We start from the raw sequence: 19,256 nt of genomic DNA, 5'->3' as shown, positions 1-19,256 counted from the left end.
CAGCTTCAGATGTTTTCTCACCCAAACAGTACTTTTGTGCTGGTCGGCTATTACCCGGAGGATCCCCCCTCCATAAGTGGCTTCGTTGGTTGCTACCATTTCAGTAGCGAAAGGTGGCACGATTGTCCCAGGCCAACGTGGGAGAGAGGCGAGAGCAGAACCTGAAATTCTTTCATCTCCTCTACCTCGTCTTCTGCCGCCACCCCCCGCCTACACGCCCACAGATTTAGGCAGTCCTCAGCCTCCCCGGGGTTTTTTACTCTCGTTTTACCGCCTGGAACCCGCGGTTCCTCCAGCTGCTCTAGTTTCTCCAGGCCAGGCGTGGTGGGAGAGCCCCAGCCCCAGGCCCGCCCTCCTGGTGGAAAGAAAGCTTGCGGAGAACCACCTTGACAGCACCTCGAGTGTCGGGGTTCAATCCCTAGCTCTACACTTTGCTGGCTGCGTGTCCCCGAGCAAGTTACATCGCTGCTTCCATGCCTCAGTTTCCCTCGTCTGTAGACTGGGGATAATGGTAGTTTCTTGCCTTTTGGATTGGTTAAGACTGCTTGTAAAGCAGCTCGAACAGAATCCGGCGGGGTAAGGGCACTCACCTGTTGGCCATATGGGTATAATTCAGCACTCCACCGTCGTCCGCCCTCTGGAAGGGTTTGCAGAGACTTTATGCTTCCTGCTCCCTGCGGGGGCCGCCTCCTAATAAGGCCGAAGCGAGGAGCGCCCCGGGGGTCGTGGCAGGACCAGCGGGAACCCAGGTATCCCGGGAGCGGCACCGCGCGCTGTTTTGAGGCTGGCGGACGGGCAGGTGCCTCTCGTTCCGAGCCGGTTGAGACTTGCGCCGACTGCCCGAGAACCGCGCGGCAGGGGTGCGCGCGGAAGCCGGGGCCCGCCGGGGACGGCGCCCGGGGCGAAGTCCGTGGCGCTCGGAGGCGGCCGCGGGGCGGCGCTGCGCCCCTTCCCGCCGCTCGGCCGCGGGGCCCGGGGCTGGCCTGCCGCAGGCGGTGCGTGGGCTCCCAGTGCGCGGCCCCCGCCGCCGGGCGCAGGATGCAGTGTCTCGGCGCCGAGCACCTGGTAAGGCCCGCACCTGGCCGGGGAGGCGGGGGGAGGGCAGGGAGGCTCGGGCCCTGCACGCACCTGCCCCGCCGGGACGCTTCCGCCTCCTGGATCTCCGAGGCCCAAGACCCCCCCGGCCCGCGTGCCGGAGGCACCTGGCGGGGAGAACTTCGGACCCCCATTCGGGTGCTGGGGCGGAGGCGCGGGAGAGACTGGCCGCCCAGCACCAACCGGGGGGCCGCCTCCAGGTGCACCTCCAGGTAAGGACCTGGCGCCTGGGGACTTCCCCTCGCTCTGCACACAAGGCAGGTGTCCAAAGGCTCCATGAAAACTTGTGGCCACTTTACAAAAAAAAAAAAAAAAAAAAAAGGTTACTTTGAGCAGTCTTCGAGGAAGTTTGGGTTCATTTTCCAGGGTGGGATTCATATGGCTATTCATCCTCTTTCAACGCTCTTGTTTTTTCTGGAAGGTTTCCTCTGAGAGGAGCCCCAGGCCAAGAGCATGGCGACCTCAGATTTACAGGAAATGCACAGATACGGCCTGGTTGTTCCTGTTCTTTCTCTTTTGGACTGGTTTGGTAAGTGTGGGTGCCTGGCAGGGAAGAGGTCAGAGTGTGTGTGTCCGGATATAACTGTCCCAAATGTAAATCGTGTCCCCAGGGCCCTTCCTGGGGAGGGGGCTCCGGGTGGTACCAGGTTAAAGTTTGTGCTGCAGTGAGAGACCTCTGCCAGGGCTGAAGAGTAAACAGCAGTTCTGGGAAATTCCTGTTAGGTCTCTCTGAACCTTCTAGACTCTAAATCGGATCGGCTGGCTTCTTGCCGCAGGCCGCGTTCGAAGGCAAGACTCCCTTAGGAAATGAGAATCACTGCTTGCGATGGGATTGCTACCCACTAGGCCAATGTGTGGTCTCTCTTCCCAGCTCACCGAGGGGGCAGTTCTTTCACCATCTCATCTCAGCCCCTTCAAACAAACAAATAAAAACAACAAACTCCTCTAACAAGGAAATCCAGGATAACCCTGGAAATAAATTCCTCTTCCTTTAACTGAGTGTAGCATGTTCTTGGTATGTTGTGTTTAGCAGCTAAGAGGTAAACCCGCCTTTGCCGTAAACCCTGTAGCTTGGTAGGTAGTGAGATCCCCACCCACTCTAGTGTCCAGATGTGTCTGATGGCCATTTTGGTCCTGGGAGAGTCTCTTTTATACTTATTTTAGAGTTGGGGGAAGCAGCAGAAAAAGGCTCACTCATCTTCAAAGATCCTGTTCATGAAATCATTCTAGATTGAGGCATACTATTTGCTGGGAGGTAAATGATTAATCTCTACAGCCTGACAAGAGCGACAACATAATTACCTTTGTTGAAAAGAATTAAATTTGAATAAATCCTAAATGAGGCAAGTAAGAAGGGCACTTCCTGTTGAATTACCCACCGGTTTCACATAGACAGATGCGTAACAGGCACAGTGGAAGGTTGGGCCTTAACAGCATAACTAAATATTCTGGGTTGCCTCTATTTTGACCCTTAGAGCTCTTCTCTAGGAGCTGGGAGAAATGGTACCTGCCGTACCTCCTCCTAAACTTCTCTGCAGATGCTGGCATATCTTTTTGAGTCTGCATATTAATGGAACCGTCGTTCGAGGTGAAATTTCAAATAATCTACATTGATTATGGAGTTGGACAAAAATGACGATAGACGGCAAGATACTCTTGTCCAGCAGAATTCCTGAGATTCTTTTTCTGGTTGTTGTTGCCATGGTATAGCTTTATATTTGACCCATACAGTGAATGATGCCACAAGTACATGGCAGACGTATCTTCAGTTTTACCAGATACTTTCAGGTTCCTTTCTGACCCCAGCCCCCTTCTCCACCGAGATTCTTTCCTTTGTGTATTTTAAGCCCTTCTTCCAAAACGCCGTTTTCTCACTTGCTGTGAACAGAATTTCAGTACATATCAGCTCTGTTGCCTGTACCACTGAGGGTCACACTCCCCTAAATATAACACGGAAAGAGAAGTGGGGGAAGAAGGAGTAGGGATAGAGGAAGGAAGAATGGAAACCTCAGGAAAAGAAGTGGCATCGTCTTGGTGCCCTTTGATCAAATAAGAACCTAAAGGGGGGGAGTTCCCATCGTGGCGCAGTGGTTAACAATCCAACTAGCAGACTAGAAACCATGAGGTTGCAAGTTCAATCCCTGGCCTTGCTCAGTGGGTTAAGGATCCGATGTTGCCATGAGCTGTGGTGTAGGTCGCAGACATGGCTCGGATCCCATGTTCCTATGGCTGTGGTGTAGGCTGGCGGCTACAGCTCCAATTAGACCCCTTGCCTGGGAACCTCCATATGCCGCAGGTGCGGCCCTAGAAAAGACAAAAAAACAAAAAAAAAAGAACCTAAAGGGGGGAAATATGAGTTATCCTGGGGAGCTTATGCCAAGGAGAAGAGGAAAAAAAAACAGTATACATATATATCTATAAATACATAAATATAAATGTATATATATAAAAAATACGTTTTTGGAGAAGGTGAGACGTACAGAGAGAGGTGAGAAAACAGAGAGGAATCTGTTTCAGCATCTTAGACTGTTTTCCCCACCTAACCTATTACAGCGACTACTAGAGAAGCAGCCCCTGACTGATCAGAATTGCCCCTGGCTGAAGGAGGGAAGCTCAGTGATGCCAGGGAGATGGCGTTTTTACCTGGTGCTGTTTTATGTCAGCATTTCAGGATGTGGGCACGGTTTTCTGCCCTCTGGCCCCGCTCTCACGCGCCTCTGGGTTTTGCCAGGTGTTCATCATGGGCTACTCGGTGGCGGCTGGAGCCACAGGCCGACTCCTCTTCGGCTACGACAGCTTCGGCAACGTGTGTGGCAGGAAGAACTCCCCCGTGGAAGGGGCCCCTCTTTCAGGGCAGGACATGACCCTAAAAAGTAAGTGTTCCAATAAGTCCCCAACCGACAGAGGCTGGGTTTCAAGACTTTGTATGAGTTAGTCATTTTGAGCCTGAAAACTGTTTTCCCACTCAAAACTCTCTCAGCCCATCTCATTAAAAGGGAGGCGTTGTGTGTGTGGTAGTAGGACACAGGTTTAGAATCGGCCAGTCCTAAGTTTATTTATTTTGCTTTTGAGGGCCATGCCCACGGCATATGGAAGTTCCCAGGCTAGGGGTCAAATCGGAGCCGCAGCTGCCGGCCTACACCAGAGCCACAGCAACGCAGGATCCGAGTTCAGTCTGCAACCTACACCACAGCTCGCAGCAACACCAGATCCTTAACCCACTGAGCGAGGCCAGGGATCCTAGTTGGGTTTGTAACTGCTAAGCCACAATGGGAGCTCCCACTCGTAAATTTTAATTCAGCCTCGCTACTTTTCAGCTGTGTGATCTTGGGCAGGGTACTTAATCTCTCTGAGCTTTCATCTTTTAACGCTGGTTCTGAAACATCACAAGAGTGTTTGTAAGAATGCCCAGTTGTATCAGCAGCACGACATCGTAGTGCTGTTCCATGTGGAAACCTGAATCCACGGAATGCTGCAGGCGGTCCATTCGGGCCTGCACGCCATAGGCACGTGGTGACATACTCTCCTCCATAGAGACAACGGGATGAGAGACAGGAGGGGAGGGAACTCCCTGGCCATGATTTTCTCAGATGGAGTTTCTTGTCGTATTTTTGAGACCTGATGATTAAAAACAGCTTCTAGGAAAAAAGGCTTAAGGGTCTATATAGGTCCTGGGAGCGGCGTGGGGGATGGGGCTGTCCGGATGCAGCTGTGCTCCTGGTGGGCAGTGCAGGGCTGGGAAATGTCCTCCGGTTGAAGTGAAGAGTATGTATTTTACGGTTCTCAGTGGCCAAAAGGTAGAAGCACCCAAGGAGATGAGTGGATACACTGCGTGTATGTGTGTGTATATGTGTACATATATATGTATGTATATGTATATATGTGTGTGTACGTATGTATAAAACGGGATATAGTTCAGCATTAAAAAGGAAGGAAGTACTGGAGTTCCCAAGTGGCCCAGCAGTTAAAGGATTTGGCATTGTCACTGCTGTGGCTCGGGTCACTGCTATGGTGTGGATTCGATCCCTGGCCCACAAACTTCCCCAAGCTATGGGCTCAGCCAAAAGAAAAAAAGGAAGTTCTGAGAGTTCCCATCGTGGCTCAGTGGAAACGAATCTGACTAGTATCCATGAGGACACAGGTTCGATTCCTGGCCTTGCTCACTGGGTTAAGATCTAGTATGACCATCAGCTGTGGTGTAGGTCACAGACGCGGCTTGGATCTGGCATGGCCATAGCTGTGGTGTAGGCCAGTGGCTACAGCTCCAATTCAGCCCCTAGCCTGGGAACCTCCATGTGCCGTGGGTGAGGCTCTAAAAAGCAAAAAAAAAAAGTCCTGATAAGGAAGTCCTAATACCTGCCACAACATAGATTAATCTTGAGGATCTTACAAGTGAGGATTTTTTTTTTCTTTTGCCATTTTTTGGGCCGCTCCTGCGGCATATGGAGGTTCCCAGGCTAGGGGTCGAATCGGAGCTGTAGCCACCGCCTACACCAGAGCCACAGCAACTCGGGATCCGAGCCACATCTGCAACCTACACCACAGCTCACGGCAACGCCGGATCGTTAACCCACTGAGCAAGGCAGGGATCGAACCCGCAACCTCATGGTTCCTAGTCGATTCGTTAACCACTGTGCCACGACGGAATTCCATAAGTGAGGATTTATTTAGTGAAAAAAAAGCCAGTCACAAAAAGAAAAATGTTTTGTGACCCCACTGACATGGGGCATCTGGAGTGTGGTCAGATTCATGCAGGCAGACAGCTGAGATTCAGCTGCCAGGCAGGGTGCCGAGTTACTATTACCTGGGCCCAGAGGTGAGAAGTTCCGGGGCGGATGCTGGTGACGGCAGCGCAACAATGTCAGTGTCCTACCTAAGGCCACTTCACATCAACACCCCAGAAAATGCTAAATCTGGAACAGGGAAGTTTTGTTAAGATTCGAGTATGGCTCCCAAACTGCACAACCCCGCTGATGACCCCAGGTAGCCATAGTGCATGTTAAATTATGCTGAGGATTTGATTATGAAAGTTTGCCTTAATTATTTTCACATTTGGTGGCATGTGGATATTGTTTAAGGCCCCCGATTAAACGCAAGGACAGACGTTCCCTGTGGCCCAGTGGGTTAAGGATCCAGCGTGGTCACTGCAGCAGCTCAGGTTGCTGCTGTGGCAGGGGTTCAATTCCTGGCCCAGGAACTTCCACATGCCATGGGTGAGGCCAAAGAAAAAAAAGTACAAGAAATGTGCTACCACCTTCTTCCGTTTCGTCTGTCTGCTAGACACGTGTTTTTTATGAATTCCTGCAACCTGGAGGTCAGAGACATGAGGCTCGGATCCATTGTCCTCTGCGTGTCCAGCTGTCCTGAAGAGCAGCTCAACACCCTGGAAGAGGTCCAGCTCTTTGCGAACACCAGTGGTGGGTACCGAGGGCCAGGCACCCCAGCGGGGCACCTGTGCTCACCTGGATGGGCTAACGTGCCCTGACCTTGCTTCTTCTGCAAGGCGGGAGATCGTCCTTCCTCCTGGCTGCCTTGGCTCGTGTGGAAAAGGCCGTGCACAGTTTCCCCTGAGCTCGTTCAGTTTCATTCAGGTTTATCTGGAATTCATCAGAAACCCTAGCTGTTCTCTGCTCACTGCCAGGGCCTGCAAGGGAGAGGGGGGAGCAGACCGCAGACGTTTCGGCCCGAAGGCGGGGTCAGGTGGAGGGCAGAGAGCTGGGCGCACGGGGTCTGTCCAGCCCCCGAGAGGCGCCCACAGGCTTTGGGTCGAATTGCCAGCAGGTCTGTTCTTTCGTTAAATGTTTGGGCCGTGGATGCTTTCTGTGACCAGTGGGAGAGGCTTAAGTTCCAAAAGCATTTGGTAACTGAAGTACCGTGCTCCGAGCCCGCTTTTCAGATTGATGTTATAAAGATTAAGCAAGCAAAGGAAGGTAAAAGAGATTTGAGGCACCCCTCTGCAAATTTCATCTGCCTATGAAATGGGGTGCTGGATTTTTAAAAAATTATTTAAAAGACTGGGTTAAAAATATCCAACCTGTATAATAAATCATCTTCAAATAACCTTCAAATCCTTTTAGAGCCAATCATATAACATTCAGTTTGGGATTTGGGGTTTGGGAGAGAGAGTGAAAGAGAAAGACCTAAATCTCAGATTGAGATGCTTATTCTTTTTGTCTTTAAGTCACCCCGTTAGAGACCTGTTTTCTAAATCAGTGATTGATTTGGTTTTTTTCCCAGTTTGGTTAAATGATGATGGTTTTCTTTTTTCTTTCTCTCTCTCTTTTTTTTTTTTTTCCTGTCTTTTTAATGCCACACCCTTGGCATATGGAAGTTCCTAGGCTAGGGGTCAAATCAGAGTTGCAGCCCCCAGCCTACACCACAGCCACAGAAACACGGGATCCAAGCCTTCTCTGTGACCTACACCACAGCTCACGGTAATGCCAGATCCTTAACCCACTGAGCAAGGCCAGGGATCGAACCTGTGTCCTGATGGATACTAGTCAGATTTGTTTCCACTGAGCCACGACAGGAACTCCCATGATTATGGTTTCTTATTGGCTCTGCTAGAAAGATAAATACAACGTAGGAAGATGGTACAGTACAGCCTGTGTGTCTTCTGCTTCCAGGGTCTTCCTGTGTGTTTATAGCTTGAATTCCTTCAACTACACCCAGAATCCAAATGCAGACTCCCTGTGCCCCAAGCTGCCAGTTCCTCCAAGGTAAAAGCTTCCGTACATTTTTATCCATTGACAAATGTTACCGGGTACTCGGCGGGAAGGTGCTACTCTTCTGGGTATCGTGGGAAGCGGCACAGAGGAGATCTCCAGTAGAGCCCTGCCTGCGGGGGGCTTACAGTTTGCAGCAGGCCAGGGATAAGCAAGGAGGGACTTGTGAACTTGTGAATATCCATACTGGTTTAGGATGAGGGATTAGGAACCAGGCTAATAAGAGAAAACACAATCATCAGTAAAGATACACATAGTCTTCCAACGACAGCCCCTGAAATGGCAAAAGGTCATATGGGAATTATTACCAAATGAATGATTTTGTTTTGGGAGGGTTGCATTTTTTGGCCACACCTGCAGCGTGTGGACGTTCCCAGGCCAGGGATCGAACCCGTGCCGCAGCAGCGACCCAGGCTGCTGCAGTGACAGCGCTGGATCTTGAACCCTCTGCGCCATGAGAGAACCCTCTGAATTGTTTTATAAAATAGTTGGAGTGTGTTTTTTCTATTCCAACGCTCTATGACGCAGTAAGAATCACATTTTCTTGCAACCAGACACTGTGAGTTTTTAGAGCTCTGCGTTTCTCCGTAAGAAACTGGCCTTGGTGGGCAAGGCCAAGGGGCCACCACTGCTTTCTTCTCGATGAGAATAGAAAACAAGTCTTTTCTCAAGAAAGCCATGCAGCGAACTGCTCTCAGGGTCTCATTCATCCCCATCAAGCAGGGCAGTACCTGGCACCGAGGAGGCCCCTAATAATCAAAGCTGTAATAGTCAGTAGTTGCACTGTCGTGGTAAATGGCTTTTGTGGGAGCCACTGAGAAGGCAAAAGGGGGAAATATAATTAATAACCATGGCCACCATTAGGATGCTGAGGTGTCCTCAAGAAGAACCTGGGTTTTTTGTTTGTTTGTTTGCATTACCACTCTTTTGGAAAGTTTAGGTATGTTTACAGTGAATGAGACCGCTACGCAAAATCCCTCTGAGATCATGACAATGTAAGTAGAAGCAAGGCATCATGCCAGCTCCCTAGTAAATGTTCATCACACTTGAAGAAAGTGAGAAAGGTGTCACGTCACAGCCCCAGGACACACATACCTTCGTACATGCTTATTTGTATCGAACAGAAATAAAAGTCTCGAAAACAAGACTTCTCCTTACTGCGTATGATTCACAGTAATAGTTCCTATTCTATTTCACTTTCTTAAAGAGTATTTCATAATCTTCTAACGGGTTGCAAATGCAACTTGAAAAATGCTGAGATAGCAGGTGCTAAAAAAAAAAAAGGGTAGATTTTAACAGAATAGAAGGAAGAATAGGAGTTCCTGTTGTGGCTCAGTGGTAATGAACCTAATATCCATGAGGATGCGGGTTCGATCCCTGGCCTTACTCAGTGGGTTAAAGATCCGGCATTACCATGAGCTGTGGTGTAGGCCACAGACGCGGCTTGGATCTGGCGTAACTGTGGCTGTGTTATAGGCCAGCAGCCACAGCTCTGATTAGACCCCTAGCCTAGGAACTTCCATATGCTGCAGGTGCAGCCCTAAAAAAACAAACAAACAAACAAAAAAAAAAAAACCACAAAAAAAACCAAAAAAGGAAAGACTATAACCATCCTCCTATACTTCTTTTCTGAAATAAATACTTTGTGTTGTAAGTAATTGAAGAGAGAATTCTGTCCAAAGGAGAATACCATACCATTTTTCTTTATCTTATTTTTAAATTTTTGATTTTTGTTAGATGTTATAAACATGTCTCAGTGAAACATAACTAATTCCAGGAAAAAAAAAAAAAAACCTAAAATGAGTTAGAAACTTGAAAATTATTCGACATGTGGAGAAGAGATTTTTTTTTTTAACGTTTTTGCTCTTTGAGCAGCATCTCCCCATTTCCCTCTTCCCCCGAATCCACGACCACTCTGTTCTCTGCTTCTGTGAGATGGACTCTGGTAGACTCCACATATAAGTGAGGTCATGCTGCCTTTGTCTTCTGAGCAGGATTTTTAAAAAGAACACTGTGACTGGGCCTGCAGAAGCAATTGAAAGAGAGTAGAATTTGTAAGGCCGTGGTAATTTAACCAGAGTTGGATCAACTCTTCTCTTGCCATAAAGGGCACGGTAACTGTAGTTCAGGGGAAGCTGGTGTCTGCATGTCGATGACGATACTGGCAGACATCTCTTGAGCTCTGATCCTTGCCAGGTACTTTTCTAAGCTCTTGACACCTCTTAATTTATTCCGACCTTATAAAATCTCTGTGTGGTAGATACCGTCTTATCCCTACTTTACTGCTGCGAGAGCTGATGCGGGAGCAGGTTAAGGGTGCACAGCAGCAGAGCTGGCATTCAGACCCAAGCAGTGCCTCTATTTGTTTGTAACCCCAGACAAAGAGTCAAGGCTTTGATGGTTTTGTCCTGCCCGGCAGACGGCCTCTTTAGGCTCCCACCAGGCCGCAGGCACAGTCCTTTCCCGTGTGTCACCATCTTTTCTCCTCTCCCGCCAACCCCAGTCCTTTCATCCCTCAACGGAGGCCTTTCCAACACCAACTTTTCAAGTGAAGACAAAACTGCGGATTGACTGGTTTTTCTTGGATGCAGTCAGGGAGATAGAAATAGCCTCAAGGGCTCTGTTTCCTTTCCCTACACAAGCAAGCATTTGTTTTAAGATGGAAATTATCATATTTATCATGGAAGAGCAGTGCCAAGAGTGAAAAGCTTGAAAACATGAGAAGTGTGGCTATACAGCCAAAGGACATTTTCTAAATACCTCTTTTTGACTAAAGCAGTTGTTTCTTCTTTGGGGGTTGACCACGTGGGGTATAACATACCCTTTTAAAGCAACGACTGAATATCAAGAAGGTTTGTGTACCTAGGAATGGGCTTCTAAATGCAGTGAAAAAACACTGCAGAAGATAACAAGCAAGCATATCTTTTTCCTTTCCTTGTTCAATGTAATATTGTGTTTTGAGTCCTCCATGTATTTAAAATCTGAAAAGCTTGAGTTTTCTCCCCCCAGTGAATTCTAGTTCTAGCTGCCCCGTGCATGTCACTGCATCGTTTGAATATATTTAGTATGTAGGGTCATCCAGATATATAGTCAGCTCTCCAAATTACTTCCTGTAAAGTTGAATGGCTTTGCTGGGGGAGACGAAAGCAGAAGTGGGGGAGAAACCGCAATCTGTGGCCAGTAGAAGCACACGCAGCCCGTGGGTGGCTAGCTGGTCGCCTCCTCTCTCCACCACACTCTGGGCTAAGATGGGTCATGCTTTAATTCCCAGCTCAGGGAAATTAAATGCCTAAAAATCGCTGTATCTAACAAACTATGTTGGCAAAATTACGGTCTTAACAGAGAATTGTGTTTGGGCAGAAGAAACAAATAAAATGACACTAAGTCTATATCTGACTCTGTTTCACAGAAACACTAAATGAAAGTCCAAAAAGCATTTTCTTTGAAAACAATTTAGATTCTTCAGTGTTAAGACCATTTCGTGGTAAAAACGAACAAGAAATGCGATGTTTAAAAATTGGAAAGCGACAGGGAGTTCGTGGCGCAGTGGTTAACAAATCCAACTAGGAACCATGGGGCTGTGGGTTCGATCCCTGTCCTCGCTCAGTGGGTTAAGGTCACAGATGTGGCTCGGATCACATGTTGCCGTGGCTCTGGTGTAGGCTGGCAGCTGTAGCTCTGATTAGACCTGTAGCCTGGGAATGTCCATATGCCATGGGAGCAGCCCTAGAAAAGGAAAAAAAAAAAAAAAAATTGGAAAGCAACAGGTAAAATTACTACTCTGTAGGTGATAAGAAAATTAACTGAAAAACTACAAATGTTAAGAAAACTTAGGTGTCAGGGAACAAGATTAATATACTGAAATCTGTAGCATTTGTATGTTTTTTAAAAGACTCCTTTTACCATGGCAAGAAAAAGTACATACAAAACGACAAAAGTGCCTAAAAATAAATTAAAAGAAATGTACAAGAACCACAGGAAGAAAACTTTAATACATTTCTGAAGTATGAAGCAAGCTTTAACACAGACTTCTTGACATACAATGTATGACTCAACATTATAAAGGCATCACTTCTCCCTGCATTATTAAGATGTTATTTCTGTCTAAATTGAGCCATAGGTTTATCATGATTACAATAAAAATAACAACAGCATTTTTTTAGTAACTCGACAAGCTGATTTAAAATTTTTTAAGTGGAGTTCCCATTGTGGCTCAGCACCAGTGAACCTGACTGGTATGCATGAGGATGAGGGTTCGATCCCTGGCCTTGCTCAGTGGCTAAAGGATCCAGTGTTGCTGTGAGCTGTGACATAGGTCGCACACGTGCTCCGATCCTACGTTGCTCTGGCTTTAGCGCAGACCAGCAGCTGCAGCTCCAATTCAACTGCTAGCCTGGGAACTTCCACATGCCGCCGGTGTGGCCCTAAAAATAAAAAAATTATAAGGAAAAAAAAATGTTAAGGGCCAAGAAAAAATTGAAACAATGAGGAAAACCAGCCCTTCCAGTTTTTAAAATATAACATTTAATAATTAAAATACTGTAGTACTAGTTCATATATAGAAAAATCTGTAAAAGATAAGTAGATAATCCAGGAACAGGCCCAAATTCTGATTTTGGTATATAATTTAAAAATTGGCTCCTCAAATCAGTGACAAAAAGACTATTCAACAGGTGGTGTTGGAAGAGCTAGGTGGTGCTTCAGGGGGAAAAGCTGGATCCATACCTTGTGACTTATATGGATAAATTCCAAATGGATTAGGTTTTAATTTATAAAGTGAAACCAGGAAGCACTAGAAGCTGTGGGAGAATTCTTTTATAACCTGGACGTGAGAAAGGCTTCTAGCCATGACTTAAACCTCTGGAGATATATAATGATTAAGTTATTTTTCTGACTGTCTTCCATTATAGGTTATTACAAAATACTAACATAATTCCCTATGCTATACAGTGAGTCCTTCTTGTGTATTTATTTTATGTACAGTAGCTTGTCTCTGTTAATCCTAAACTCCAAATTTAGGTGCCTCCCCACCTTGGTAACCATAAATTGGTTTCCTATGTCTGTGAGTTTGTTTCTGTTTTGTGTATAGATACATATGTATTATTTTTTAGATTCCACATGTAAGTGATACCATGTAGTATTTGTGTTTCTCTGACTGACTTCACCAAGTATGATGTTGTCTGGGCTCCTCCATGTTGACAATATTTCATTGTTTTTTATGGCTGAATAGTATTCTTGTGTGTGTGTACGTGTGTACACACCACATCTTAATAAGCCAGTCATCTGTTGATGGGCATTGGGTTGTTACTGTGTTTGGGCAATGGTAAATAGTGCTGCTATTAACATTGGGGTGCAGGTATCTGTTTGAATTAGAGTTTTCATTTTTTATGGATGTATGCTCAGGAGCGGAATTGCTGGATCTTATGGTAGCTCTGTTTTTAACTTTTTAAGGAACCTCCATAGTGTTCTCTGTAGTGGCTACACCCATTTACATTCCCACCAACAGTGTTCACTGAATATAATTTCCTATGCTTCACAGGGTTCCCTTTTCTCCACACCCTCTGCAACATTTATTATTTACAGACTTTTTGATTATGGCCATTCTGACTGGTGTGAAGTGCTACCTAATTGTGGTTTTCATTTGCATTTTTATAATAATTAGCAATGTTGGGCATCTTTTCATGTGTCTATTGGCATCAATGTGACCTCTTTTGAAAAATGTCTTTGAGGTCTTCCTACGTTTTGATTGGGTTGTTTGAGTTCTATAAGCTGTTTGTATAATTTGGATATTAACGCCTTGTCAGTTGCATCATTTGCAAATATTTTCTCCCATTTCATAGGCTGTTTGTTTTTGGTTATGTGCGAAAGCTTTTAAGTTTGATTAGGTCCAGTTTGTTTCTTTGTGCTTTCATTTCTTTTGCCTTAGGAAATTGATCTTAAAAAAAATATTGCTATAATTAATGTCCAAGAATGTTTTGCCTATATTTTCTTCTAGGAGTTTTATGGTATCATGTCTTATTTTTAGGTCTTTCAACCATTTTGCATTTATTTTTGCGTATGGTGTGGGTGTTCTAATTTCATTGATTTTCATGTAGCTGTCCAACTTTTCCAACACAGCTTGGTGAAGAAATTGTCATTTCTCCATTGTATACTCTTACGAGTTTATTTTTGGATTCTATTCTGCTCCGTTGACCTATGGAATAGTCTGTTTTTATATCAGTACCATGCTATTTTTATTACTGTAGCTTTGTAACATAACATGAAGTCTAAAAGGGTCGTACCTTCAGCTTTTCTTTTTTCTAAGGATTGCTTTGTCAATTCAGGGTCTTCTGTGGTTTTGGATAAAATCCATAAATTTTAGTATTGTTTGTTCTGGTTCTGTGGAAAATGTCATAGACATTTGATAAGGATTGCAATAAATCTGTAGATTACTTGGGGTAGTATGGCCATTTTAATGATATTAATTCTTCTAATCCAAGAGCATGGGATATCTTTTATTTCTTTGAATCATCTTCAGTTTCTTTTATCAATGTTTTATTCTGTTTAATATATAGGTCTTTCATCTCTTTGGCTAAGTTTATCCCTAGGGTTTTTGGGGTTTGTTTGTTTGTTTGTCTTTTGCTTTTTTACGGCTGCACCTGTAGCATATGGAGGTTCCCAGGCTAGGGGTCTAATCGCTACAGCCACAGCAAGGCAGGATCCGAGCTACGTCTGTGACCTACACCACAGCTCATGGCAATGCCAGATGCTTAACCCACTGAGTGAGGCCAGGGGTCAAACCTGCAACCTCATGGTTCCTAGTCTGATTTGTTTCTGGTGTGCCAAGAAGGGAACTCCATATTCCTAGGGGGTTTTTTAAATGCAATTTTTAAATGTGATTTTTTAACTTCCTCCTTCTTATAGTTCCTTATTATTGCAAAGAAATACAACAGATTACTGTATGTTAATCTTGTATCTTGCTTGCTACCTTGCTGGATTCATTTATTATTTCTAGCAATTTTTGTGTGAAGACTTTAGAGTTCTCTATATAGGGTAGCATGTCATCTGCAAATAGTGAATTTTACCTCTTTCCTTCTAATTTGGGTGCCTTTAATTTCTTTTTTCTTGTCTGATTGCTATAGCTCAGACTCCCAATAGTATGTTGAATAGAAGTGTTGAGAGTGGGCAACATGTCTTGTTCCTGAATTTAGCAGGAAGGCTTTTAGTATTTTACTGTTAAGTATTATGTTGGCTGTGAATTTGTTGTAAATGGCTTTTATTATGTTGAGATACGTTCCCTATACACCCACTTTGGTGAGTGTTTTTATCATGAATGAATGTCGAATTTTGTCAAATACTTTTTCTACATCTGTTGAGGCGAGCATGTGGTTTTTGCTTTCCTTTTGTTAACGTGATGTATCACATTGATTGATTTGCACCGGTTGAACCATCCTTGCAACCCTGGGATCAATCCTGCTTGGTTGTGGTGTTACAATTCTTTTTATGTATTGTTGGATTTGGGTTGCTAATGTTTCGTTGAGGATTTTTATGTCTATATTCATCAAAGATATTGGCCTATAATTTTCTTTTCTTGTAGTATCTTTGGTTTTGGTATCAAGATGATGGTACCCTCATAAAATAAATTTGTGAGTGTCCCCCTCCTTCAGTTGTTTGGGAATTTTTTAAGGATAAGTTATTCTTTATGAATAACATATTGTATGCCTGGTAGAATTTCCTAGTGAAGCTGTCCAGTCTTGGACTTTTGTTTTTAGGGAGGTTTTTTTTTTTTAATTATTATTATTACAGATTCCATTTCACTTCTACTGATCAGTCTGTTCAAATTATCTGTTTCTTTTTGACTGGGTTTTGGCAGGCTGTATGTTTCTAGAAACATATTCATTTCTTCTAGGTTGTCCAATTTGTAGGCACATGACTGTTCATAGTATTCTCTTACTATTTTTTGTATTTCTGTGGTGTTACTTGTTATTATATTTCTCCTCTTTCATTTCCTATTTTATTTGGGTCCTCTCAATTTCTTGTTGATGAGCCTGACTAAAGGTTTGTTGATTTTTTTTAACCTTTTCCAAAATCCAGTTTTATTTTTCTTTCTTATTTTTTTAAAACTCTATTTCATTTATTTCCTTATTATTGCCTTATTTCTGCTGACTTGGGGTTTCATTTGTTTTTGTTTTGTTTTGTTTTGTTTTGGCTGCACCTATAGCATGCAGAAGTTTCTGGACCAGGGAGTAAACCCAAGCAACAGCAGTAACAACAAGCTACAGCAGTGACAATGTCAAATCCTTAACTGCTAGGCCACCAGGGAATTCCTCTTTTTCTAATTCCTTTAGGAGTTAGGTTATTTATTTGAGATTTTTCTTGTTTCTTGAGGAAGGCCTGTATCAGAAACAACAAGAAAGCAGGGGAATTTATATGAACTTCCTTTTCAGAACTGCTTTTCCTATATTTCATAGATTTCAAAAGGCTGTTTTCATTTCGATTTGTCTTGAAGTATTTTCTGATTTCTTCTTTGATTCATCATTGACCTATTGGTTTTTTAGTAGCATGTTGTTTAGTCCTTTCCTATTTTTCTTTCTGTGGTTGATTTCTAGTTTCATACCATTGTGGTCAGAAAAGATGCTTAAAATAATTTCTATCCTCTTACATTTGTTGAAGCTTGTATTGTGACCTAGTACATGATCTATCCTAGACAACATCCCATGTAGGCTTGAAAAGAATGTGTATTCTGAGGTTTTTGTTTTGTTTTGTTTTTAATGTAGTATCCTATACATATCAATTAGGTCCAGGTGGTTTGTTGTGTCATTTAGGACCTCTGTTGCCTTATGATTTTCTGTCTGGACGTCCATTGATGTTAGTGGGGTGTTAAAGTCTCCTACTATTATTGTATCATTGTTAACCTCTCCTTTTATGTCTATTAGTATTTGTTTTCTATATTTAGGTGCTCCTATATTGGATGTGTATTTATTAACAAGTGTAATATTGTCTTATATGGATCCCTTTATCATTATTTAATATCTTTCTCTATGGCCTTTGTTTTAAAGACTATTTTGTCTGATATGAGTATTGCTACTTCTGCTTTCTCATTGTTTCCATTTGCATGAAATAGCTTTTTCCATCCCCTTATGTTCAGTCTGTGTGTCTTTTGCCCTGAAGTGAGTCTCTTGTAGGCAGCATATAGTAGGTTCTTGTTTTTTTATCCAATCGACCGCTCTATGTCCTTTGACCAAAGCATTTGATCCTTGACATTTAAAGTAATAATCGATAGATAGGTACTTATTGCTGTTTTATCCTTGTTTTGCAATTGTTTTTATAATTATTCTTTGTTCATTTCTTCTTTTTGTTTTTCCTTTTGGGGTGTGATGATTTTTTTTTGTAGTATGCTTGAGTTCCTTTCTTTTCGGTTTTTTTGAGTCTATTGTATGTTTTTGATTTGTGGTTACCATGGAGTTCAAGTATGTTTACCTATAACTATATCTACTTGCTTTAAACTGATAGTCATTTGAGTTTAAAAGCATTCTAAAAGATCTACATTTTATACTCTCCTCCCCCATACTTTGTGTTTTTGATGCCCTCTTATACATTTTCATGCCTATACTTTTAGTATGTTTTTTTCTGTCTTTTTGCCTTTTCTAGAGCTGCTCTCATGGCATGTGGAGGTTCCCAGGCTAGGGGTCCAATTGGAGCTGTAGCTGCCAGCCTACACCAGAGCCACAGCAACTCCGGATCCAAGCCGCGTCTATGACCCACACCACAGCCCATGGCAATGCTGGATCCTTAACCCACTGAACAAGGCCAGGGATCAAACCCTCAACCCCATTGTTCCTAGTCAGATTCGTTAACCACTGAGTCACGATGGGAACTCCTCCTTTTAGTATTTATTGTAGTTATAATTGCTTCTAAAATTTTTCTGACTGTTTTTTAATCTATGTACTGGCTTATTTAAGTGATCTTAAATACGTCTTTCTAATTGCCTTTCCTACTATGATTTTCCCTTTCCTGGATTCTTGCTTCTTTTCTGTTTAGAGAAGACCATTCAATATTTTCTTTAGGGTACTGGTATTGCTGGATTCTTTTTGTTTTTGTTTGTCTGAGAAATTCCTTATCTCTCTTTCTATTCTAAATGATGTTCTTATGGATAGAGTATTCTCGGTTGCAGGTTTTTCCCTTTCAGGACTTTGACTATATCTTGATACTTCTTTCTGACCTGTAAAGTTTCTGTAGAAAAATCAATTCATAGCCTTATGGGGGTTTTCTTGTAACTGACACTTTGTTTTTCTCTGGCTGCCTTTAGAATGCTCTATTTCTTTAATTTTTGCCGTCTTAATTATGATTTGTCATGGTGTGGGTCTTTTTGAATTCATACTGTTTGGGACCCTCTGTGATTCTTGTACCCAGATATCTGCTTCCTTTGAGGTTTGGGAAATTTTTAGCCATGATTTCTTTAAACATTTTTTCACACGCACACCCTTTTTCCTTCTGGAACCCCCATTATGTATAGGTTGGCACATTTTATATTATCCATAGATCTCATAGGTTGCTTTCATTTTTTTTTTCATTTGTCTTTGGTGTCCTGTTCTGATGGGTTAGTTTCCGCTATTCTGTCTTACAGATCACATTCATTCTTCTGTGTCAGTCTGCTATTCATTGCTTCTAGATTGGTTTTTGTCTTGGCAATTGAATTGTCTATTTTTGACTGATTCATCTTTATGGTTTCTAGTTCCTTTTTACAGCAATCTTTATTTCAATAATCTTTCTTAATAGAATTAGTGTGGTTTTTTTAACCACTTTTTTTTTTTTTTTTTTTTGGTCTTTTTGCCATTTCTTGGGCCACTCCCAGGGCATATGGAGATGCCCAGGCTAGGAGTGGAATCGGAGCTGTAGCCACCGGCCTACGCCAGAGCCACAGCAACGCGGGATCCGAGCCGCGTCTGCAACCTACACCACAGCTCACGGCAACGCCAGATCCTTAACCCACTGAGCAGGGCCAGGGATTGAACCCGCAACCTCATGGTTCCTAGTTGGATTCGTTAACCGCTGAGCCATGACGGGAACTCCTAACCACCTTTTTAAACTTGTAGTATAGTAGACTGAAGAGGTCTATTTCATTATTTGCTCTTTCAAGGGATTTCTCTTGTTCATTTAATTGGGAGTCATTCCTCTGCCTTTTCATTTTACTTAACTCTCTATGAATTTAGGAGAAACGGTTATCTACTGTGATTTTTGACAGTGTTTTTATGTGGAAGCATGTCTCTGTGAATTGTGCGTGTCCAGTATTTTGGTGGAAGGGCTGGTTTAGGTAAGGACAGTAGCCAGTTCTTTCCACAGAGTTTGCTGGACATTATCCTCTTGATAGGGGGTGTGGTCGGTATTGTAATTTCTGGAGCCCATGCAGGATGTGAGATGGGGCTTCCTTTATGTTCCATGGCTGTCACTGCACTG

The 19,256-nt window shown here is 43.7% G+C and overlaps 1 protein-coding gene across 1 annotated transcript in view; it reads left to right on the top strand.

Annotated features, from left to right (window-relative positions):
- The window catches only part of SLC44A3 (solute carrier family 44 member 3), a 93,726-nt gene continuing 75,240 nt past the window's right edge, over positions 771-19,256 (top strand). Inside the window, exons 1-5 of the mRNA XM_021090183.1 lie at positions 771-1,065; positions 1,517-1,624; positions 3,827-3,972; positions 6,376-6,516; positions 7,722-7,814. Coding sequence (XP_020945842.1) covers positions 1,039-1,065; positions 1,517-1,624; positions 3,827-3,972; positions 6,376-6,516; positions 7,722-7,814 — 515 coding nt within the window. The 5' untranslated portion in view covers positions 771-1,038. The remainder of the gene's footprint in view (positions 1,066-1,516; positions 1,625-3,826; positions 3,973-6,375; positions 6,517-7,721; positions 7,815-19,256) is intronic.

Source organism: Sus scrofa, chromosome 4 (genome assembly GCF_000003025.6).
Source record: "Sus scrofa isolate TJ Tabasco breed Duroc chromosome 4, Sscrofa11.1, whole genome shotgun sequence".
Classification (NCBI taxonomy): Eukaryota; Metazoa; Chordata; class Mammalia; order Artiodactyla; family Suidae; genus Sus; species Sus scrofa.
Note: the sequence above shows the minus strand (reverse complement) of the source record. Positions and strands in the feature narration are given on the sequence as shown.